The following is a 24,093-nucleotide window of genomic DNA, read 5'->3' on the forward strand; positions in this document are numbered from 1 at the left end:
GGCCCTTCCCTGGCACGCCCAGAGACAGAGATCAGCAAAGGTCATCACTTTTAAGCAAGGCTGATCTAAAGTTCAGGGATAAATCTGGGGAAACAGTTATGTGACCTGGAGTAATCTGGCCTTTGGAAAGAACCTCCCCGGTGTGCAGACTCTTTCATGTGAGGGAGGGGAGAGATTCAGAGAGGGCCTCTGAGGTCCAGAGACAGAGCCCTGGGCTGAGGGAAGGACTGGGGACCGGAGACACACACAGAGCCCCTAGTGGTGATGGGGGAGTCCCAGAGAGAGGAACAGAAAGAGAGAGATCTCAGATAGGACCCAGTGAGCCAGAAAGAGACCCCGTAGCATCACTCCCCCGAGGCTGGTCCTCCTGGGTAATTAAGAGAAGTGCTGACCGTTCAGGTAAGTGAGCAGCTGTGAAGCCCATCTCCCAGCGTGGGAGCTGGCGGCACGGCGCTCTCTTTACCAGGCAGGAACTTTCATAGCACTGAGTCCCTGCCAGGGCTGGGCACCTGTCTGCTCCACCCTGCCGGGGCTTGGCACACCAGGGTGGGAGGGGGAGTCGTCAGCAAACACTGGACAGAATAACAAAAGTGCCCGGTTGTGGGGCCCTGACGGTGAGCCCAGTGCTAAGTGCTTCCTGGGCATCTTTTACGTCCTCACAGGTGCGCCTGGTGGTTGAAGTGTGGAGGCTTGGAAGGCGGCAGAGGCCAACTGCATGAGATGCCACGACCACCCAGGGCGGCCTGCATTGAAAGCTGGGGCGTCAGAATGACCGGGGTTCTCTAAGGGGCCTGGAGATGGAGAGGGCTCTTCTCTTCCCGGGACTGCACGATGAGGAAGTGACAGACCCGGGGTTGGATCCAGATTCCAGGGAGCCCAAGCTCTGTCCCCCCAAACCCCGTAGCTCCTCAAATCACCCGTGTGTTCGACAAACGATCACTCGCCAAGGACAGATCCTGATAACGTGCTTTTAATTGCACTTATTCCAAAGGTATTTCCCTTCCCGGTTAAAATAAAAAAGACGCGTGATGAAGGCTGGCTGTGTGTGTGAGCGGGGCGGCGATCTCTGTGCTCCGGGGCCGGGCCTCCTCCCGTGCCTCGCCGGACAGTCCCAGCACCGGCCGGCACGGGGCGGCTCTCCTCGCCGGAACCTCCCAGCCCCATCCTGACCCCGCTCCCTTCGGAGAGGTGGGGCCTCTGTGTCCCTTCCGCGGGAGAAGGCCCAGGGCACCGCCCCTCAGGTGGACACGATGCCGCTCTTCTCACCCTTGACCTTGAGGAACTCGGCCATGCTGGAGAAATACTTCTGGTTGGCCTCAGCCACCTTCTTCTCCGCTGCTTGTGGGTTCACAATCTCCAGGCCCTGGGCAGGTGAGGGAGATGGGATGGGGTGGGGAGACGGGCCTGGGCCCTAACAATGCCCCCCACCCAGCTCCCCCAGCTCCCAGTGAAGGAATCATGAAATGTCAGGGGCCCACAGGCCCTTCCCAGTGGTCCTTGGGCTCTGGGCAAACATGTGGACAGTTTGCCAGCCCCCAAATCTCCCCCACCTTGGGAGATTCTGACTCTGTGGGCCGGGGGGTGGGGGAAGAGGGGAGGATCTGGGCATCTGAATTTTTAGCAGGTTCCCCAGGAGACTTTAAAAACACCACCATCGGAGAACAGCTGGTCCTATTCGGTTCCTGAATAAGGAAACTGAGTGCCAGAAGTAAGTGGCTTGCCTGCAGTCCCAGCACAAATTGCACCAGCCCCACCGAGGATTTAACGACCAGCTCCGGGGACCCGACGCGTGGCAGGCATCGTTGTGAATGTTTTACACACGGTGACTCTCATCTTCTCGCTGAGGCCTCCCCTGGAGGCTCCCCATCTCCCTTAGTCCTTTCAGTCTCCAGCACTTTCCACCTTCCAATACACTATGTATCTTAGTTATCTGTCCCCCTGCCACCCCCTAAGCTCTGGGAGGGCAAAACTTCCTGTCTCTGTTTTGTGGCTTTGTCCCGGCACATGCAACAGCGCTCGGAATTTAGCAGGCATTCAGCAGACACCTGCTGATGGAGGGAATGAGCTGGAACTCCTCAGATCCCAAGGGCCACACCAGCGCTATTTGGTGGGTGAATGCACCGAGGCACGGACCCGACAGGTGAGTGACCTGCCCTGGCTCCATCCTGTGCTCTGGTGGTTGGCTGGGGTCCTGACTGCCCAGCCCACGTACCTAGGACCTTTCCTGTGCGGGGCCCTGAGGTGGCCCCAGCCACCCGGCTCTTGGAAGGTGGGGACCCAGAGCCTCAGGGAGGGACTGAGCCTGCTCGAGGTCATAGAGACCAACTGGTCCCTGGCAACTTCACCGAGTGCAGGGAACCCAGATGCGCCCTTCAAGGGCTTCATCGGTGCCTACTCCCCCCATGGCGGCCCCGAGAGGGGCCCTGTCGCGTGCTCATCGCGCAGGCGAGGCAGCTGGAGCCCAGGAGGGGAAGGGGTTTTCCCTGGGCCTCCTGACCCCGGGGGGCCGGTACCTGGAGCGGGGTGAAGGCCACGCTGGAAGCAGTCCCCGAGGAGCGGTCGCGGATGGTGGACTTGCCGCCGTACACCACGCTCTGCTTCTGCAGGGTCCGCTGTGGGGAGGGCCGGGGAGGTGCAGACTGTGGCTGGGGCCCAGCGCCCAAGCCCGCAGCCCCTCACCCTCAGCCCCCGCCCCAGCCCGCGGCCGTACCTGCAGCGTCTTGGAGATCCGGGCTTTGGTGGCCTCGTTCACCTGTGTCTGCCGCACCCGCCCGCTGCCCGACTTGCCCAGGTGGCCCAGGCTGAAGCCCAGGTCCTCCTGGTAGGCGTCCTCCTCGATCTGGTGGGAGGGGAAGGCGTCGGGTGCCAGCTGCCTCCTCAGTCAGCTAGAGGCCCAGGCACCCACCCCATCGGCCGGCCCTATTCAGGCGCCTACTGGGTCCCGAGTGCAGTGAGCCTTGCTGGGGCCCCAGCAAGGAAGTCAGGTCCCGTTACTGCTCCCTGAGCTCACAGCTGAGAGGGGCCGTGCGCGTGCGCGTGTGTGGTGTGAGAACTGAACTGGGTTTCCCTGATGAAAGGGCATCTGAGCTAGTTCCTGCAGGATCAGCTGAGAGGGGCCGTGCGCGTGCGTGTGCGTGTGTGTGGTGTGAGAACTGAACTGGGTTTCCCTGATGAAAGGGCATCTGAGCTAGTTCCTGCAGCATCAGTAGGGTGATGCTCGGGTAACAAGAGCCTGGCAGGGGTGGAGCCTGGGGAAGGGCATGTGCGGGGCGGCGGGTGGTGGGGGGACCACGAGACTGGGAGGCCTGCAGGGGTCTGATCCTGAACAGCCTCCAGTGCCTGGGTGGATGGGAAGCCTCGGGGCGAGGGGAGCCGGTGCCGGGTAGATGGGGAGGGGAGAGACTGGAGGCCGGGGTGGGGGAGACCGGGGAGGAGCCTAAGGTGTTGTCCCAGATCTGGGGGTGGGGGGCATGGCCACAGGTGGAGAGGAAGGAATGCAGCAGGGGGCGGGGGCAGAGCAGGGTGGGGTCTGACCTCCCCGAAGCTCATGCGGTTGGCCTGCTTCCGGATCTCAGTCAGCCCCAGCCGCTCCTTCATTTTGCGGTACCTGGGGACAGGGCAGGGGGTCAGCTGGGAGGGTGCAAGCCTCTTCCCTTCCCATTCCGTCCCGGCCCGACTGGTCCCCGGGGGGCCACCTGCGGCCGCCTCTCTTCTTACGCTGCCCGTCGAGGGGTGCAGGCAGCGGTTTCACCTGCTTCACGGGCGGCGGCTCCTGCCACTTGTCGAACTTGCGCTCGATCTCATCCTTCAGCTCGTAGCCCACCTGGGGAGGACGGGGTGGGGGTCCTGCAGCTGCTCGCTCGGGCCTGGCCTGTCCGCCCGTCCCCCTCGTTCCCACGTGGCCCTGGAGGACCCTGACCCTCTGGGCTCCGCGGGTTTAAGTCGCACCTACCACGCGATGCTCCCACACCGTATCGCAGGCTCAGCCCTCTCCTCTCAACGCTGCGCCCCACAGGCAACGGAGCAGACAGAGCTCCCGCGCCCGCTCCCCTGCCTCTGCCCCAGCTCTCCTCAGGTCAGTAAGTGGCGATGCCCTGGAGTCGGCCATACCCCGAGAGTCCCGCCAGACTCTTCCTTAAGGAAGGACCCCAAATCGGCCCCCTTTCAGCACCCCCACTGAGGCCAAGCTCTCCCCAGGGTGCGAGAGGCTGCACGTGATCTGCCCCCATCCCGCCAGCCTCCTCTCCCTGGAGCTCTCTGTGCTCCAGCCTCAGGGCCTGTGCACCGACTGTTCCCTCTGCTTGAGACACCCTTCCCCCCAGCATCCACGGGACTCGCATGCTAACTGCACTCAGGTCTATGTTAAACCCTCACCTCCTCGGAGAAGCCCTCCCTGAGTTCCAGGTTAATCAGTCTCACCTCCCTCGCCACCCCCAATGCCCCACATCTGTCTTCCCAGGCTTTACTCAGCACCACTGGACACACCGCAGACCTATCGCTTGTGTCTTCTCGGCCTGCCCCCAGCCAAAATGGAGATGGCACGGAGGCCGGGCTTTTGTCTGTGTGGTTCACTGCTGTACCCCCAGCATCCAAGCCAGTGGTCAGAGAGAGACTGAACCCCTGAACCCACGGTGCCAGGGTGGGTGCTTGGAAAACAATAATGCACAAGACAGAAAACATCTACTCTCCCAGAACAAGTCCGCCAAGGCACACAGGTTGATGGAATAATTACGTGAACAATGACAGTTCTGGTAGAGGGGACAGATCCTGGTGTAGTAGGCAAATAAATACCTCCCCCTCCCCCAAAGGTGTCCACAACCAACTCTCTGGTCCCTGCGAATGTGTCACTTTACCTGACAAAAGGGACTTTGCAGATGTGACTGGGTTAAGGATCTGGAAACGGGGAGAGGGTGCCTTAGATGATCAGTGTGGACCCAGTGTAATCACTGGGTCCTTAAAGAGTCAAAGGAGATGTGGAGACGGAAGCAGAGTCAGAGAGAGCTGGGAAGATGCTACGCTGGCTTTGAAGATGGAGGAAGGGGCCACAAGCCAAGGGACGCGGGCAGCCTGTGGAAGCTGCAAGAGGCAGTGGAGCCATCCTCCCCTTGAGCCTCCGGAAGGAATGAACCCTGCCAACCCCTTGATTTCAGGCCAGGGAACCCGCCGTGGCCTTCTGACCTACGGAACCCGAAGACAGTAACCCTGTGCCGCTTTAGGCCACTAAACTTTTGGTTCATCTGTCACAGCAAGCAGCAACGGGAAACTCGTACAGAAGGGGGAGGGGACGCTGACCTCGGTAGGGGCCACGACCAACACCCCCGCCTCTGCCCTGTTAGGACAGCGCTCGCCGTGCTGGGTCCTCTATTGACAGCTCTCCCTGAGACAGACCACACACCACCCGGACAGACGCCGCCCGCCCCTCACCTTCCCCTCCGTGCTCTCATGGAAACTGTCCACTCGGGCCGCCAGCGTGCACTTGGCAGCCACCAGCCGGGCCGCCTTCCGCCGGAGATCCTGGAGTCATGGACAGGAAGGCAGAGTCAGTGTGAGGATGCAATCAGACGGCAGCATTTCCACAACTCTAGCCCCCGTCTCCATTTCTGCCTGTCAGCATTTCACCTTTACCGCTATCACCTTACTGTAATAACGTGTTACGGTAACAAATCATCATCGTCGGTGATAATGATAACCTACTTCCCCGTTTTTGCACAGAAGGCTGAATTGCATTACTACAGGTGGAAGATTATCAAATACGGAGAAGATACCTCCATTAAAATTTAAAACATCCATCTGTGCATCGCCAAAAATGGTGTCATGTGCCACAAAAGGTAGTGGCCGGGTTCTGAGAAACACCACGATGGTGCCTGTAACACCCACAGCCCCAGGTCTTGGTGGCCAGTAGTAATGGTGATGGTAGCGATAATAACAAAGAGAAGAATAACAGTAATGGTAATAACGTAGTAAGCCAGCGGCAGCTAGGTGTAGCGGGGCATTTAACCCTGTCCTAAGAAGTCTGGCCTTGGCCCTGGCTCCTGGGTGGTGATCTGTGCTGGCAGGGGCCTGGGTAAGCCAGGGAACAGCGCTGTGACTTAGGGTGGGGTCTCTGAGTCACGGGGTCCCAGCCATGTCTGTGCCCCCGAGCCTCGGCAGAGACTGAGCCCCGAGGACCCTGCCCTCGTGCCTCCCCTCGGCCAGCGTTACTCGGGGTGCGCTCACTGTGATAAACCGTAGCCCTGGGTGGATCGGCTCAAGGTGAGCTCTCCGAGTCCTTCTAGTGGCCACTGAACCTGACCGTGGTCTTGGGAACCCCGAAATCACAAGCTTAACGCTTCCGTTGCCTTGTACGTGCGAGGCCTGACGTCAAGGCGTTTCGTACGAGTGAGTCCTCGTCTCGACCCCACTTACACACAGGGAGCCTGAGGGGGATCAGAACTCCAGCCTGGCCTGTGAGCTCCAGCGTCCTTGTTCGTACACCCCGTGCGGCCCGCCCTCCAGGGTCCTGACCCCGGGGACCCGAGGAGCAGCGGGGGGGGGGGGGGGGTGCCCTCTGGGGCACAGCGTAAGGTTCCGAGGGGGTGGGACTCACCGGGGGCAGGGACTGCACGATGTCGCTGTGGTAGATGTAGCCGGTGTGGGGCAGCACCGAGGTGGACGAGAAGCCCGACAGCGTCTTGCGCTGGGCCCCGAGCAGCATGATATTGCAGGCGGGCATCTTGGAGAGGTTGGTCAGGCCGCCGGCCACCCCTGCGGTGGGGCAGAGGGCGGGAGGGGCTCAGAAGGACCAGGGGCATGCGTCCGGGGGCTCGCCGTGCGCTGCACCTCCACAGGAGAGCCCCGACGTGTCCCGCCTCCGAGAGGGGTTTGGAGGAGGCTCAGAGAGGTGAAGCAACTTGCTAGAGGTGCAGTGAGCAGACTGGCCCAACAGGAACACCTGACCCAAGTCTGCGAAGCCACACGGGCCCTGCTCGGCCTCAGAGTGGTTCTCACCGCGCGGTGGGCTCGCAACACCAGGGCCTGGGTGTGAATCACCTCTGGGTTCCCTTGAGCGTGTCTGCGGGCATGGGGGAGGGGAAGAGGAGCTGCAGGTACATACTGTAAGTAGTTCTACCTCTGAGGTGGGATTGCTGTGTGCAGGGCCCTGTGCTGGGCGCTTTCGAGGATTAGGTAAATGGTCTCATCACACACACGAGTCCTTGAAACTAGCCTCCAACACCCGTGCGGGAGCAGAACAGCCCCCATGGTCACTGACATCACCATCCCCAGAACCTGCGACTACAGTGCCACATGCAGCCAAAGGGACTCTGCAGATACGGGCAAGTTAAGGACCCCGAGAAGGGGAGATTATCCTGGAGGATCCTGGTGGGCTCAATGTAATCACGAGGGTCCTTAAAAGTAGGAGAGAAAAGCAAAGTCAGAGTGGCACGAGAGGAGACTTTCAAGACAGAGGAAGGGGCCACAAGCCAAGGGATGCAGGTGCCCCTGGAAGCTGGAAAAGGCAGGGAACGGCTTCCTCCCCTGACCCACCATAGAGGACCACAGCCCTGCCGACACTTTCATTCTAGCCCCATGAGGCCCACGGTGGACTTCTGACCTCCACAGCTGTCAGATGATAAACTGCGTCGTTCAAGCCTCTTGGTTCGTGGTCATTTGTTACAGCAGTCACAGGAAACTAGCACAACCCCCAACCGCCACTAGGGAAACTGAGGCACGTGACACCGTTTGCCCAAAGACGTGAGGTCAGCGAGGGGGGAAGCTGGATCCACACCCGAGCTTGTCCTTCCCCGACACCACTGCTTCTACCTGCAACTCCGCACACACCTGCCCCCAAGACTGTGTTATGCGCTGAACTGTGTCCCCCCCCCCCCCCCCCGAATTCACACATTGAAGTCCTAGCCCTCCCCTCCCCACACCTCAGAATGTGACTGTATTTGGAGACAGGGTCTTTAAAGAGGTGATCAGGGACTTCCCTGGTGGCGCAGTGGTTAAGACTCAGCACTCCCAATGCAGGGGGCCCAGGTTCGATCCCTGATCAGGGAACTAGATCCCACATGCAAGCTGCAACTAAGGAGCTGGCGAGCCGCAACTAAGGAGCCCGCCTGCCACAACTAAGGAGCCCGCCTGCCACAACTAAGACCCAGCGCGACCAAATTAAAAAAACAAAACAAAACAGGTGATCAAGGTGAAATGAGGTCACAGGATGGGCCCTAATCCAATAGGACTGGTGCCCTTACGAGAGGAGACTAGGACACAGTCCCACATGGAGAGAAGACCACATGAGGACGTAGTGAAAAGGTGGCCGTCTACACACCAAGGAGAGAGGCTCTCAGAAGGAACCAGCCCTGCTGACACCTGATCTCAGTCTCCCAGCCTCCAGACTGTGAGAGGATAAACCTCAGTTGTTGAAGCCCCCCCAGTCTATGGTACTTTGTTACAGCAGCCTGAACTGACTAATACGGCTGCTTTATCAAACTCCCCGGGGAAGTGTTTCTTGGTTGAAGGGGCCAGGAGCCTGAGGGGGCACCCTGAGGCCACAGAGAGCCCCCGAGGAGGAAGGCACCCACTGCCAGGACCAGTGCCCCCGTCTTGTGGAGATACTGAGGCTCAGAGAGCTGACTTTACTACTGCCAGGTGGCCCCGTGGGCCCATGGCAGTGCTGGGAGCTGCTGGGATGCCAGCACTTCCACCAGCCACGCCGCCTCTCCCCTTTGCGGCTTGTCTGGCCCCAGCTCTGCTGGGGATGTGGGCGCTGACCAGGCTCAGGGCCCCCATCCTTTCTCCATGTCTGTGTGAAGAGCAAGCTGGCCGACCTCTGTGGTCTCCAGGAGAGATGAGAGGGTGGGGGCGAGGGGACACGGTCCTGGGGCCCCAGGGCCAAATCCCCATTTTACAGAAGAGGAACAGACTTGCCCGAGGTCACATGGCCCGCGGGGCCGTCACTGCGTGGGGACGGGCCTCACCCATGATCTTGGCGGCGGTGGACGCCCCGATGATGATGGAGAGGTTGGGCGCGATGAAGGACATGCGCGACTCCACGTACTCATAGATTCGGTGCTTGGAGGCGTTGAGTTCCAGCGCCATGTCACAGGCCTCCTCCAGCCGTTCCAGCTCCTCCTCCGATAGCTGCTGCCTGCAGGGTGGGGGCGGGGTGGGGGTGAGGCTGGGACGGACCCGACCTTCGAGCTTCAGCGTGTCCCGTCTGAGTGGCCCGGGAGCCCGCGTCCTCCCAGCTGCGTGTGTGTGCACACACGTGTGTGCGGCTTCACCACAGGTACCGCTCCTGCCGGCCCTGAGGCCTGGAAGCCAGGGCTGCTGGGAACCAGTCCTCGGTGGCACCGCACTGCCCAGTCCTGTCTCCGTCTGGGGGAGGCGCCCCTGCCCAGGCCATGCCAGAGCCGGGCCTCTGCAGGCGCTCCCTCTTCCTGAAACGCTCTCCCGCCGAGGCCCCCCACACCCTGCAGGCCGCAGCCCTGCTGGCCACCCCGGCCCACCACCCTGCCGCTTCCCTCAGAGCACAGTCACCGCTGCGATCAACCATTCCAGAGCTCTGCTCTGCGGTGACGGATGTCCCCTTCTCCTAGGCGCAGCACGGACGCCAGAGGGGCAGGTGGAGAGCCGGCATTCACCCTACCAAGGGGATGACACGCCAGAGACGGACACTTCTAATTACGGGCCTGCCCCTTGCCTCACCCTCGAAACCCTGGGCGAGGCTGGCTTCTCATGCCCGGGGAGCCCCGAGCCCAGCACGGTGCCTGGCTTGCGAGCTGAAGTGCCCTATCTCCCTGAGACTGACAGCCATGCCGCTGGCCCAGACCGCCGTGCGCCAGCGGGACCCGTGCGCACCCCTGGGTGGTGGAGGCAGTGACGCTGACGACCATGATGGTGGCGTTGGTCAAGATCTGCTGCAGGTTCTCGTTGTTCTTGCACTTGTCCAGGCTGTTGCCCAGCTCCTGGGGGGCGAGAGGGCAGGACGGGGGCCTGGGACTCAGGAAGCTCTAGAACCTCTCGCGCTCCTGCACCCACCCGATCTGTACCCGGGGCACTCCCCTGCCTCCCCCCACTCCTGGCAACTCCGCTGCTCAAAGGATCCGCACCGTCTGCCCCGTGCGGGCTGACCCGGAAGCAGAGCTGAACAGACGGGCCACCCAGGGAAGACCCGCTGCCACCACAGGCCTGCAGCCCATGGCCACTCAGAGTGCGGGTCTGACCGCATCACTTCCCTGGGTGGGCATCCCCTGCCACCGCCCCCATCCGCCCCTGGACTCATGGGGGGCCCTGCACACTGGTGAGCCCGCCTTCACTTTCCCTTAAGACCCAGAGCCTCTGCAACTCGCCTCCTCGCCCCCTCTCGTTCCCTGAATGCTCCAGGGCCTGTTGTCATCTCGGGGTCTTGGCACTTAGGACTGCTTCCCCGAGTCTCATCCCGTCTCCAGCCAAAGGCTGAGCAAGGGGAACCTTCCCCTTAAACCTGGGGGGTCCGAGAGCAGGGCCCCGCCGCCCCTTCACATTAGTGGCAGTCGGGGAGCCCACTTCTTCCCATTTACCTTGACGGTGCGGATGTAATCAAGTGCATTGGGGACCAGAGACTCCAGTTCGGGGAATCGCTTCGAGTACTTATCCCGGATGAACTTATGGATGATGTCTAAGGGTGACAGGGCGGAGAGGAGCCCAGTGAGGGGCAGGCAGACTCTGCTGGCTCTCCCAGTACCCATTTCCCCTTCTTCCTTCAGTAGCAAAACCCCTAATTATAGCTGGGCTCACGGACACACAGCACAAAGCTACATTTCCCGGCTGCCCTTATGGCTGGAGGCAGCCATGGGAGTTAGTTCTGATCTACAAGATGTGAGCTGAAGTCACATGTGCAACTTCCAGGCCACTCCCTCTTCTCTCCCATCTTTTTGCTGATGAGGATGTGGAGGTGATGGCTGGAGGTGGGCAGTCACCTTGTACCATGAAACAGATAGCAGATCAATGAGACAGAAAGAGCCTGGACTCCTCATCCAGACTTTCATATGAGAGGAAACTATGCTTCCTTCTCACGTAACCACTTGTTACAACAGCTGAACCTGGATTCCAGCTGATACAGGGGCTTGGGGGCAGGACCCCGGGAAAGGCCAGCAGGGAAGACGGCCTGTGATCCTGCCTGCCCCTCCCTTGGGGATGGGAGGAGGCTGTGGGGGACACGGGGCAGGGCTGTCTCTGCTTGCCCTTCCTGGCACTCACTCAGCTCGTTCTCGATCTCCACCGTCAGGTTGTTGGCGTCCACGATGACCCGGTACTCGGGGGCCGCCTCCACCGGTCCCATCACTGTGAGGATGAGAGAGAGCCTGGTGTGGGTGTGTGTCCATGCACCCACCCCGTTCCAGATCCCACAGCTCAGGGAGACTGGGAATGCAGCTGGAGGGGAGCAGGGAGGGGCTGAAGAGGAAACTGGGGGGCAGGTTTGCATATCTGCAAACCTCCCATCTCTCCCTCCAGGCCATTCTAGACTTGACCCCATCTCGCTCTGGACCTAAACCCTCCTGGGGCTCACCACACCCTTAGACTAACAGCCCAGCTACCTAGAGTGATGTTTGAGGCCTCCCAAAAGGCTGGAAGCTCTGCGAGGACAAGTACTGGGTCTGTTTCCTGTAGCTGCGCAGCTCCTGTTGCAGCCACGCCATGGACACTTGCTGACTCAGCGACTGCAGTCTGGCCTCTGCACCTTCCTGGCCGCATCCTCTCATCGCACCCCCGCTTCATGTCATTCCAGCCATTAAAGGACTGATTACAGTGCCCTGAACCCTTGGCCTGCTTCACTCTTCTCTTGGCCTCTGAATACGCTGTTCCCTCTCCCTGGTACATCCCTTCCTCGTGTCTGTTTCTGGAAAACCCTTCAAGCGCTAATAATAACAACGATAATGACAACGATGACAGTATTATCACGGGCAACTGACACACACAGGACTTACTGGGCATACGACACTGTTATAAGGGCCTTACGGGCATTAACTTATTTTATCCACAACCAGCCAGGGAGGTTGGTGTTAAATCAGGCCAACGTTGCAGAGAAAGAAACGGAGGGACACGGCCTGATGGCACAGAGCCAGCAGACGGCAGAGCTGAGATCTGACTCCGAGTCTGCGCTCTGAATCCCGTTGCTCGAATGCCTCCATGTCCTTAAGGCTCACGAGGCGCCGAAGAACCCCTCCCGCACCTTTCAGGAGGGGTCAGCTGTCTCTCTGTGCTCCTGCCACACTCTGCCACATCCAGTAGACACCATCACCACCCAGTTTGAGGTGTTTCATGTCCACCTTCCCCACCAGACACGGGGTGTGACTGGGTCTGACTTAAAATCCCCGAGCCTGGCCCACACCAGGAAATGTCACTTTTATGATTCCCCGTGACTCCCTGGCCTGGCATTTGAAACCCTGCAGGGTCTGGTGCCCTGCCAGCCTCCCCACCACTATGGATGTCCAAGGTTTTGCAGGTGCAGCTCTCTTTCCCTGGGCGCACCCCCTGCCACCCCATTCTTGGCCTGTCATGTGTATTCATGCTTCAAAGTCCAGCTGAGACATCAGTTCTTCCCTGACCGTGGCAGGGTCAGCCAGCTCCTCCTGTGGCTCCCGAGTGTCCTGGGCTCCCTCCATCCCAGCAGGCGCCGCCCACCAGTAACTGCTCCGCCAGCCCCTGAGCGTTCTGAGAGCAGAGGCCCACACAGGCCTGGCCCGCAGGGCGCCTCACGAAAACTTTAAAGAAAGTTTTAAAGGTTTAAAGTTTAACCCTGGTGGTGCAGTGGTTAAGAATCCACCTGCCAATGCAGGGGACACGGGTTCCAGCCCTGGTCCAGGAAGATCCCTCATGCCGTGGAGCAACAAAGCCCGTGCGCCACAACTACTGAGCCCGCGCTCTAGAGCCCGCGAGCTACAGCTACTGAGCCCGGAAGCCACAACTACTGAAGCCCGCGCGCCTAGAGCCTGTGCTCCACAACAAGAGAAGCCACTGCAATGAGAAGCCCGCGCACCGCGACTAGAGAGAAAGCCTGCGCGCAGCAACAAAGACCGAACGCAGCCGACAAGTTAATTAATTTTTTAAGAAAGAAACGATGGAACAAGTGAGTCTCCCTGAAACTCTGCTCTGACTATACCATTCCTGTGCCAAAAAGCTTCCCTTGGCTTCCCGCTGCCTAGGAATTCAAATCAAGAGCTACAGCTTTCCAAGAAAAACAGGGGTGATGACAGCACTGCCCTCTTAGCGCTGGGCTGAACACTCAAGAGACAACCCAGCTTTGCCCAGAGTTAGAAGTGAGGAGAGATTTGAATAACTTTCACGGATACTGTTTTATATTTTCACGGTTACTTTCTATTTAACAAATGATAGCAGTTTTCCACCCACAGTAGCAATATCTTTCCTTCTTGGGTAAACTGAAGGAAAAAGTATGTGGATTTAAAAATGTGAAATAGGGCTTCCCTAGTGGCGCAGTGGTTGAGAGTCCGCCTGCCGATGCAGGGGACACGGGTTCGTGTCCCAGTCTGGGAAGATCCCACATGCCGCGGAGCGGCTGGGCCCGTGAGCCATGGCCGCTGAGCCTGTGCGTCCGGAGTCTGTGCTCCACAGCGGAAGAGGCCACAGCAGTGAGAGGCCCGCGTACCGCAAAAAAAAAAAAAAAAAAGTGAAATAATAAGTGTTTTACAGGTGTGGCAAAACTCTATAACTGATCAGGTTATCAATAAAGTTTGGGAAGCCTTGAGATAAATCCTATCACAATTAGCCAGCGCTCAGCACAGAGCAAGGACTTAAAAAGTGTCAGCTATAGGGACTTCCCTGGTGGTCCAGTGGTTAGGACTCTGCGCTTCCACTGCAGGGGGCCTGGGTCTGATGCCTGGCCAGGGAATTAAGATCCCGTATGCTGTGCAGCGCGGGCAAAAAAGAAAACTTAGAAAGAAGTTGTCAGCTTTGGAATGCAGTACACTCTTAGGAGAGAAGGGGACTGGGCTGGGATGGAAGAGAAGAAGAGGGCTCTGGCAAAGGGTGACGGGAAGGGCCAACTTCCAAAGTCACCAGCAGCAAAGGAGCCAAGGGGCCTGGCCGGAGCAGAGCCGGGGCGGGCGAGGGCGAGGGCGACGGGGAGGGAGAAGTACCTTCCGAAGCTTTGGCCTGCTTGCTGATATACTCCTCAATCTTCAGCATGATCTCAGCGAACTGTCCGGGGAGGAGCGGAGAGTCAGAAGCCGGGACTCTCCAGGCAAAGGAGCTGCTGCCCGTGTCACCCCCCAGGAGCTCCTCTCACCATCTTGCTGTCCCACAGCTTGGCGATGCTCTTGACCGAATCTCCGGAAAGATCCAGCTGGGTCTCCTCCTGCACATCCTCGATCGCCGGCTCCTCCTCTTCCTCCCCGTAGCTTCCTCCTTCCTCCTCTTCTGCCGCCTCCTCGAGGTCAGCTAGCAGCTCGTCGGCCAGAGACATCCCGAGGCCTGCGGGCAGGGCGAGCGGGATTCCCACTCATTCCTGGGACAGGCCTCCCCTGCCAGGTGGCCCTGGTCCTTCTTGATCAACCTCACCAGCATGCAGGCTCCACAAGGACAGGTACACTCTTCTGCTTTTTTCTCTAGCTCCTAACTGTGCCTGACACATAACAGATGCTCAGGAAACGCCTGCTGAATGAATCCATGGACCCACTTCCCAGAACCAGATGGTCTCCAGTCATAACCCACACTACCCACCCTTCTCACCTTCACTTCACTGGACAGGACACTGCACACCCCTCACACCACCACTTCACTAAGACGTAAAAGATACATCCCCTCCCTTGATAAGACCTCTCCTCACATCCTTTCCTTCCCCCTCACCAGCAGAGGCCCCTCCCCACCAACTGTTGGGGCCCAAATGGGTGACAGACGTCCTGATCTCCTCAGCCATCGGGACAACCGGGCAGGGCCTAAAATGTCTAGAGCCTCCAGGCCAATCACCTCGGGCTATGAGCAGCTCCTACCCGCCCCCCCAGGTGCTGTACAAATATTAGTATTTTCGGTGAATCCCACACAGTGGAAAAGGCTGCAAAGGCTGCGATACACTACTCTACAAGGTGCAATCCCCACCACTCTGTCCTCCCCAGTGCTTTTTTTTTATTATTAAAATAAGAAACGCTCCCTCTTCCTGTTCTCCTCTTTCAATAAGACAAATGTAGGGGGAAGCGGGGGAGAAATAAATGTGAGACTGGGACGGACATATACACACTAATATGTATAAAATAGAGAACTAATGAGAACATGCTGTAGAGCACAGGGACCTCTACCCAATACTCTGTAAGGACCTATATGGAAAAACAATCTAAAAAAGAGCGAATATATGTATGTGTATAACTGATTCACTTTGCCATACAGCAGAGAGTAACACAGCATTGAAGACCAGCTATACTCCAATAAAAATTTTTTTTAAAAAAAGACAGATGCAACATGTACACATTACTATATAAAAAACAGATAACCAGTAAGTACCTACTGTACAGCACAGGGAACTATACTCGGTGTTTTGTAATAACCTATAAGGGAAAAGAGTCTGAAAAAGAACAGATAGATACATGTATATGTATAACTGAATCACTTTGCTGTGCACCTGAAGCTAACACAACATTGTAAACCAACTAGACTTCAATAAAAAAGTGAAATTAAAAAAGAACTTAAAAAACAGGGGAATTCCCTGACGGTCCAGTGGTTAGGACTTGGTGCTTTCGCTACTGTGGCCCCGGGTTCAATCCCTGGTTGGGGAATTAAGATCCTGCAAGCTGCGCGGTGCAGCCAAAAGAATAAAGAAATAAAATAAAATTCACAGAAAGACAAACGGAGGCTGCAAACCTCCACGTCCCCAGAGGCTAAGTGGGTGACATAAGTGAGAAGCAGGCTGGGGGTTGGGCAACTGGGGAAGTGGAGCCTGGAGAGCTAGGGAATCATGCCTGATGTGAGAGCTCAGCTGACGCGACGCTTCAGACACGCCCTGCCAGTGGGAACACGGGCTCCATGTTGCCAGGTTTTCTAATTTTTTTCAAGAAAAGTAAGAGAGTCCGAATTTTTATGTGTAACCTCCCAGTTTGAAAAGTTTCTTTTTAAGTGGCTAATTTAAACAGACCACCATGGCAAAGGCCAAACTAAACGACTACAGGAAAGATTTGGCCCTTGAGCTGCCGGTTTAGGACCCCTGGATGTTCGGTTGTCTCTGAGCTCAGTCTCCCCTCATACCCTCCTTTCTCCCTAAGATGCAATGTCCCCTTTATACTCACTTCTCTTTATAAGACACAGCTTTTCCTTGTAAACGCACCCATGTTATCTCACACACACCTTTCTCTAAAACTCTCGTGACTCTTGCTTTCTCTGAACAAGAGGAACTCGTCCTTTATTGGACATGATCTGCTCTCCATACATTAGACTCAAGTATCTCTTCTTATCCTCTCTTCTCCGTTTCCCCACTAAACTGTAAGCAAAACCAGGGGTGGTTATCTGTCTGTTCACCGTTATATCTCCACCATCTAGCAGAATCTCTAGCACGTTGTAGGTATACAAGAAATATTGGGCAAATGAATGAATGAACTTTATTTAATCCTTATACCAACCACATTATGGTTTCCTTTCTCCGGCTCTCTAGATATATTATTTTTTCATCCCAAAGGTAAGGGCACAAACATTATTTCTTGCAGCCTGGGTTATCTCTGACCCTGAGACTAGACGCTATCTTGCTGTTATACATCCTATGAACCCTTCAGTTCACTTCAACACTTGAGATTCTCTAAATTTCTAACATTTTGTTTAATGTCCATCTTCCCCATTAAGCTTAAATTTGTAAGGAAAGAGGGACCGTGTCCATTTTGTTCATTGCACACTATTTCCATCGCCCAGCGCAGCACGTGGCACGGATTAGGTACCACGACTTCGCTTGATGCCAGCCAACCTCTCCAGCCTCAGCCCCCGCCACTATTCCCCATGCCCCTGAATCCTTCTCACACTTTTTTCGCTTACCAACTTCTTCCCCTCACTTTAGGTCTTCATTTCCTCCCTTTTTACCAGCTCAACACCTCTTCATCCTTCAGTTCTCATATTCCAGCTCCCTGACCCACGCACCCCACTCTAGAGTAGATAAGTTGCTTGGTGATATACACCCCGCACGCCCTGTGTGTACCCTAAAGCACTTCACACATTTGTGGTTATTTAAGTAACTACTTGATTAAGCCTGTCTCCCCAGGCACCATGCAAAGCGCTAATAGGGCCGGGAACGATTTTTTGCTGCCGCTATATCCCCAGAGCCTTAACAATGTACGAGCATTTGAGACTTTTGGGTAGTCGGTCTACGAAGGCCCGCCTTTCTCCTTACACACTTCCTCCTCCAGACCCAGGAAGCCAACCTCCCGCCCTTCCCTCGTCTCCATCACACTCACCTCTTCTCTTCTCGCACGACGGTTTCTAAGAAATTAGCTTCCCAGCAGCGGTCGACGCTCACTGATGACGTTTCAACCATGAGCCGTCGTCGAAGCAAAGCTGCGCTCTGATTGGCCCCTGCACCGCGTCTTTCCTGGCTGCGTTTGGAACAACAACTTTATTAGCACCTGCCGCTAGGCGGAGAAGGAATGATCCGGAGAGAAGAGGGGCTTTATCCGGCTCACGCCCGCTGTGGACTGAGCCTGATAAGCGGAGAATCGCCATAGTCTGACGACAGGGTGTCAAGACAAGAATAAAGTCGAGGGCAACTCAGACCACTGGTGGAGGAGTTCGACGAGAAAGCAAGGCTTTCAGCCAGGAGTCGAGGTGGAGGTGGAGGGGTTGGGGAGCGGAGCCGGAAATAGGAAACTACAGCTCCCAGAAGGCGTAGCGGCAAAGGTCCCGGATGCTGGGGTCGTGAAGCCTGATGGGAAAGGTAGTTTTGCGAGCGACTTAACCTAGAGGTTAGCGAGGTTGGAAGTTCTGAGGCCCGGGGCGCCCGGAGTCGGAGAGAGATGGAACTGGAGCAGAGAGAAGGGTGAGTGGATTTGGGGAAAACTACGAATCCCAAAAGACATTGCGGCTGCATAAGCGCGGTCTTCTGCGCTGAGGACTGACGGGGATTGCAGTTCCTGCAACTCCTTTGGCTCATAACTCTTGTAGGGACTGGGGTCCGTACTCGAGCATACTGGGGGAAAAGGCTACGGGTCTAGACTCCTGGATCTGACAGGCGAGGCGGTTGGAGGTCAGGACTCCTGGGTCTGAGTGAGGGCTTGGGGGGCTTGAACTCCCCGTGGAACTCGGGGAAGAAGGGTCTGGAAGTCTGGACTCCTTGATACTGGGAAGCGGTTGCTGGGGCCCTGGACTCCTGGATCCTGGGAGGAAGGGGTCGGGGCTCGAACTCTTCTGGATCCTGGGAATGGTGGGCTGGGGGCCTCGGACTCCTGCATCAGAGAGAGGAGGGGTCTGGGAGTTGGGCTTCTGGTCTGTGGGAGGAGGAACTAAGGGCTAGGTAGGTACTCAGGGTCCCTGAACCCACTGACTCTACAGGACCATGGCAGCTGTGGGCTTTGAAGAGTTCTCAGCGCCGCCAGGCTCAGAGTTGGCGCTGCCTCCTTTGTTCGGTGGCCACATCCTGGAGAGCGAGCTTGAGACAGAAGTGGAGTTTGTGTCTGGGGGTCTGGGTGGCTCCGGGCTCCGGGAGCGAGATGAAGAGGAAGAGGCAGCCCGGGGCCGGCGGCGGCGCCAGCGGGAACTAAATCGCAGGAAGTACCAGGCGCTAGGTCGACGCTGCCGGGAGATCGAGCAGGTTGGTGAGTGTGGATTCCCCTGTTTTGCGGTCCCCTGGCCTCTATTGCCAATCCTTCCCAGTCTCTGCCTGTCTAGATGCCCAGCCTTCCTTGCCCGGCTGAATGAATTTTCCATTCACTTATCCATTCATTATTAATTTATTTAGCACCTATTATATGTCAGGCACTGTGCCAGGCACCTTGGAGAGATGTCTTCTCTAGGAGCACCATCTGACAACCCAGATCAGCTCACTGATGTTTCACAGGTGCCTCTCTTGCTGCCCACCGATCAAACTTTTCAAATCTCCCATACCCTTGACATCATTCGCTCCTGTCCTGTGTGTCCTGCCTCTCAGGTGTCTCTGGGGTCCTTCTCCTCCCCTCCATCCCCACGCCTCTGCCCAGCCTCAGGTTCTTTCTGCTGAATCACTGCATTAGCCTCCTTGGTGAGAATGAGGATGGAGCAGTAAGCAGGGCCCAGATCTTGAAAGGCCACAAACACCAGAGCAAGAGGTTTGGATTTTTTTTTTTTTTTTTTTTTTTGAGAGTGATGGAGAGCTATCAAAAGGTTTCAAACAGGGGAGGGACAGGGTCAGTGCTTGAAAGACTCTCTGAATTTGGTTGGACTCTTTTGCTAGGGCCGCTGTATCAAGAACCACAAACGGATGGCTAAGTAATAGAAATATACTGCCTCACGGTTCTGGAGACTAGAAGTCTGGGATCAAGGTGTCAGCGGGGTTGGTTCATCCTGAGGGCTGTGAGGGAGAATCTGTTATCTGTTCTAGGCATCCTCCCTAGCTTCTGGTGGTTTGCTGGAGATCTTTTGTGTTCCTTGCTTGTAGATCTCTGCTTTCATCTTCCCGTGCTTGTGTGTGTGTGTATATCCCAATTTCTTTTAATAAGGATGCCACCAGTCATATTGGGTTAAGGCCAATCACCTCATTTAACTTGATTACCTTTGTGAAGACCCTGTGTCCAAATACGGTCACATTCTGAGGCACTGGGAGTTAGGACTCCAACACACCTTTTTTGGGGGGACACCATCCAACCTGTAACAACGGTGTTGGGGGAGTTCTGGAAGGGGGCTGGTGTAGTGGCCCAGGCAGGAGAGGAGAAGGCTTGAGCTAGGGTAGAAGTCAAGGAGAGGGAGAGAGAGAGACGACTTAGAGAACTAATAAGGAGGTGAGGTTTGAATCAAGTCTTAGATTAAGTAGGAACACGTCAAGCTGGAGGGAAATGTACATTTAGGACTCTGTGTGGCGTAGGGCTTACTCAGGATTGGAGAGGTGTCTGGTCTGATGGGGACGCTGGGGAGGGGACTTGAATGCCAGGCTGGGGGCAGTGGGCTTGGAGCAGGGTCAGCTCCAGGCATTATATTCCCCTGAAGCTGCACAGAGGCTGAACCTATGCATACCCTGTGGCCAGCTGTCCCAGTCCTCCCTACGGACCCAGCAGACAGACATACAAACACACACCTGATGACAGTTAACCTGATGACGTCCCTAGCAGTACTGTTTGGTGTTTTTTGTTTTGGTTTGTTTGTTTGTGTGGCCTGTGGGATCTGAGTTCCCCAACCAGGGATCAAACTTGCGTCCCCTGCAGTGGGAGCGTGGAGTCTTAACCGCTGGACCACCAGGGAAGTCCCTGCAGCACTCTGTAATATGGTTTTATGTACGTGTTAATATAAACTTACATAATATACATAAACCAGATACTATGTATCTTTTACTGGGTAGCTTTTGCCTCCGCTTCATCCTTCAGCTCACCCCAACCTCTCTTCTCTCCATGACCACTCCTCTCTCTTCTCCCCCCACCACCCCGTGATTTCACGACTCCTCACGTCACTGTGTGTTCACAGGGTCTGACAGCAAGGGTGGTGCTGTCAGAGCGGGCACTCTCACCTGTGAGCACCCACTGCGTGCCAGGCCTGCTCTGGGGGCTTTACGCAGGGACATCTGGGAACTCTTTCAGCGCCCCCCAAGCAGCAGGTACCCTGAGCCCTCTTTAACAGATGGATGCTGGGGTCCAAAGAGGCTCAACCATTTGCTCAAATGGAGTTGCATTTGAGCCCCTGCTCTTAGCTCCCCCGTCCCCCGCCAGGAATATGTTGTTATTATTCTCCTTTTACCAGTGCAGAAGCCTGAGGCTCAGAGAAGTTAAGTAACTTGCCCAAGGTCACAGAGCTGAGAAGTGGCAGGCTGGGATTCAAACCCAGGTCTTTCTGACGCAGGAGCAGAACATACTCCTTCACGCTTGGGCACACATCTCCTCTGATGACCTTAACTAAAGCGGCCACCTCCTGCCCTTATCTCCAGCATATCTACCAGTTTGGTGTCCTTCAAGCACTTTATCACTAGGTGAAGTCATTTGTTTAACAGTATTTAGGGAGCACCCCCTCTGCCAGGGTCTGCTCAAGGCACCGGGGACAGAGGCACAAATCCTGGTCCTTTGGGGCTTCTGTTCTGTTGGGGGAGACGGAGAGTGAGAACACTGCATAGAGAGAGAGGCTATAGGCGATGGAAAAGTGGAGCTGAGAGGGCGGGGCGGGGGGGGGGGACGCTCTGGCGTGGGAAGTGGGGGAGGGGCTGCTGCAATTAACGAGAGGCCTGAGCAGGTAGCCTTTGAGTGCAGCCTTTGAGAGAGCTAGGCAGGTACCTGGGGAAGAGCACGTGGAAAGCCCCCAGGACAGGACGGTGTCAGGGGACTCAAGCGTGAGCCTGGAGGCCAGCGTGAGCAGCGTGGACGAGGGAGAGAAGCAAGAGAGGCAATGAGGAGGGGGAAGGAGCGGACACAGCGGGCCCTGGGGGCCCCGGGATGGCCCCGGGCCAGTCGCCCTCCAGCGGGGCCCCGCGTGTTGAGCATGCAGAGTCCGGCTGACCTGTGTTTGCTCCCACCTCCCCGCAGGTGAACGAGCGGGTCCTGAACAGGCTCCATCAGGTACAGAGGATAACTCGGAGACTCCAGCAGGAGCGGAGGTAACCCCTTGCACACCTGCTCCGGGCCTGCATCGCTTGCCTCTGCCCCCCAACCCCTGTCACCACCACCTTGGGCCTTGGAAGAAAGCTGAGCCCTGGGCCTTGGGGGAGAGGTGTGCTCCCTTTGTAGGGAGTGTAGCAGAAGGCAGGAGACCAGACTTAGGGTCACAGACTCAGCTTCGAGCGCCGTTCTGCTGTGTGACTCAGGGCAAGCCACATCCCCTCTCTGAGCCCCAGTTCCCCATCAACTCAGGCTTAACACTGAGATCACAAGGCTGCTGAGGGTTAAATGGGAGCCCACGGGGGACGAGCTCAGCTGAGCCTCCCGCCTCGGATCACCGCGACCCGGATGGGAAGTGAGCTCTGGGGCCGGCCCGCCACTCCACTGGGTCCCCACCTCTGTGAAACGTGGAGAACAGGCCTTATGACAGAGTCTCCATGATGCCGAGACCCCCGGTCAGTCCTCAGCCCTCCACTTACCTGACCCAGTGGATACACCCTCTTCTTTGAAGCACTTTCTTGGCCAGGTCACTCATCTGCCTCAGTTTCCCCTCCTCCCGGCCACTGATTCCTGTCTCTTTGCTGGTTCATTCTCACTTCCCCAAACCCTGAACCTGCAGTAGCCAGGGCTCAGCTCCTGGGTCCTCCTCTTGTCCACACCTGTGCTGTCCAGGATGCTAGCTGTAGGTGGTGACTTTATTTTACATTGAAGCGGAATTTTAACATTCATTAAAATAAATGTCAATTCATTCAAATGAAATAATTGGAAATTCACTCCCTCAGCTGCACGAGCCTCATTTCATGTGCCTGGTAGCCACGTGGTTCGACTTTCATCTGAATTAACTAAAATCAAGCGAAATTTAAAATTTCCATTCCTCAGTCACTCTCGCCACGTGGCAGGCGCTCAAGGATGGTGACAGATGATCAGTGGCTTCCGTGGTGGATAGCACAGAGAGGACAACTGATACCTACTTGTAGAATAAGAGACTGTGTGCGTGAAACGCTCCACCCAGGCGCTGGCTTATGGGGACCATCTAATTCAGAGCTTAAAACAAACAAACAACCAAAAAGCTTTTAGAAGCAGGCGTGGGGAAGAGAAGGCAGCATCACCAGTGAGAGTGCTCCGGGCCCGCCTCCCAGGGAGTAATGAAAATAATAACTTACGTTTGACCGTTTACAAGCCGAGTACTGCAGAGCTGTCATCAAGCTGCAGTGTCGTGGTCAGCGGGCCGCCCAATGGGGTTGTCACCTCCAGATTACAGAGCAGGAGCGGAGGTGCAGGTCACCTGGTCCTGCCCAGAGCCCCACTGGCTGTCTCAAGTGCTTGCCACTCGGGTGTCTCAGACCTTCTGGGTCCAGGACAGCCTTGGCTTCAGTCAGAGCTGGGCTGTCGTGGGCCCCCTTCCCAACCGCCAGAAGATAAAGCTGCCCCCCCGGCGGCTTCTCTCCGGCCGCAGGTTCCTCATGCGAGTGCTGGACTCCTACGGTGATGACTACCGCGCCAGTCAGTTCACCATCGTGCTGGAGGTGAGTGCGATGCGGTCACGGGTGGGCTGGGCGAAGCAGGAGCCCAGGACGCAGCCTTCACGTGCCCCCCTCCCTGTCCGCCAGGACGAGGGCAGCCAGGGCACAGACGCCCCCACCCCAGGCAACGCCGAGAACGAGCCTCCAGAGAAAGAGGGGCTGTCCCCGCCTAGAAGGACGCCTGCACCCCCAGAACCTGGCAGCCCGGCCCCTGGTGAGGGGCCCAGCGGGCGGAAGAGGCGGCGAGCACCCCGGGACGGCCGCCGAGTGGGAGCTGCGCTGACTCCAGAACTGGCCCCGGTGCAGGTGGGGGCAGCCTGGAGTCCAGGGGTCCGCAGGGCGGGACTGGGGCTCCTGGGCTTCCCTGCTGCGCTGCGGGGGGGCGGGGCCGGGCCCTGCAAGGCTGGGAGAGCTGGAAGGCTTGGACAGGGCTGGTGTTGGCCGGGGAAGGAGAAAGCATTGTAAGACGCCAGGCAAGGGGCTTGCGTGGAGGCAAGGAAGATGTGGAGGCAGCTCTGGGGAGAAGAAAAGATAACCAGGGAGGGTCGGCAGCAGAGGAGGGAGAGAAGGCAGGGGAGGGCGGTGACACTGCAGGGGATGCCGGGACTTCTGGTGAGGTGCACAGAGGACACCGTATGGCCTGGGAAGGAACAGCGAGGCCGGGGCCCTTCTCACACCTGTTCTCATCTCCCCCAGATTAAGGTCGAGGAAGACTTCGGCTTTGAAGCGGACGAGGCCCTAGACTCCAGCTGGGTTTCTCGGGGGCCGGACAAGCTGCTGCCCTACCCCACCCTGGCCAGCCCCGCCTTTGACTGACCCCACCCCCACCCCAGTAAACCAACCCCTACACTCGCCTCGGCCAC

The 24,093-nt window shown here is 57.2% G+C and overlaps 2 protein-coding genes across 7 annotated transcripts; one reads left to right on the plus strand and one right to left on the minus strand.

Annotated features, from left to right (window-relative positions):
* Positions 1-954: 954 nt before the first annotated feature.
* Positions 955-17,938, minus strand: PRPF31 (pre-mRNA processing factor 31). 4 transcript variants are annotated; one of them, XM_032612767.1, is made up of 14 exons: positions 17,403-17,938; positions 14,267-14,451; positions 14,118-14,178; positions 11,221-11,304; positions 10,542-10,639; positions 9,841-9,947; positions 8,958-9,127; positions 6,587-6,744; positions 5,425-5,514; positions 3,696-3,823; positions 3,535-3,607; positions 2,711-2,839; positions 2,514-2,612; positions 955-1,363 (listed from the first exon to the last, which is right to left on the minus strand). In XM_032612767.1, the coding sequence occupies exons 2-14, from the start codon at positions 14,441-14,443 to the stop codon at positions 1,238-1,240; spliced, it is 1,500 nt and encodes a 499-aa protein (XP_032468658.1). In that variant the 5' UTR covers positions 14,444-14,451; positions 17,403-17,938; the 3' UTR covers positions 955-1,237. The 4 variants fall into 4 exon arrangements, with proteins under 4 accessions (XP_032468658.1, XP_032468660.1, XP_032468659.1 ...); XM_032612769.1 differs by having other exon boundaries at positions 14,267-14,602; positions 17,403-17,424; XM_032612768.1 differs by having other exon boundaries at positions 16,987-17,410.
* Positions 17,568-24,090, plus strand: TFPT (TCF3 fusion partner). 3 transcript variants are annotated; one of them, XM_032612908.1, is made up of 6 exons: positions 17,568-17,980; positions 18,493-18,751; positions 21,636-21,706; positions 23,164-23,233; positions 23,318-23,536; positions 23,927-24,090. In XM_032612908.1, exons 1-6 carry the CDS (start codon positions 17,958-17,960, stop codon positions 24,044-24,046), a joined length of 762 nt encoding a protein of 253 aa, XP_032468799.1. In that variant the 5' UTR covers positions 17,568-17,957; the 3' UTR covers positions 24,047-24,090. The 3 variants fall into 3 exon arrangements, with proteins under 3 accessions (XP_032468799.1, XP_032468801.1, XP_032468800.1); XM_032612909.1 differs by lacking the exon at positions 17,568-17,980 and adding an exon at positions 18,001-18,187; XM_032612910.1 differs by lacking the exons at positions 23,164-23,233; positions 23,318-23,536; positions 23,927-24,090 and having other exon boundaries at positions 17,843-17,980; positions 18,493-18,755; positions 21,636-22,423.
* Positions 24,091-24,093: the final 3 nt, after the last annotated feature.

The sequence above is a fragment of the Phocoena sinus genome, chromosome 19 (genome assembly GCF_008692025.1).
Source record: "Phocoena sinus isolate mPhoSin1 chromosome 19, mPhoSin1.pri, whole genome shotgun sequence".
In the NCBI taxonomy this organism is placed as follows: Eukaryota; Metazoa; Chordata; class Mammalia; order Artiodactyla; family Phocoenidae; genus Phocoena; species Phocoena sinus.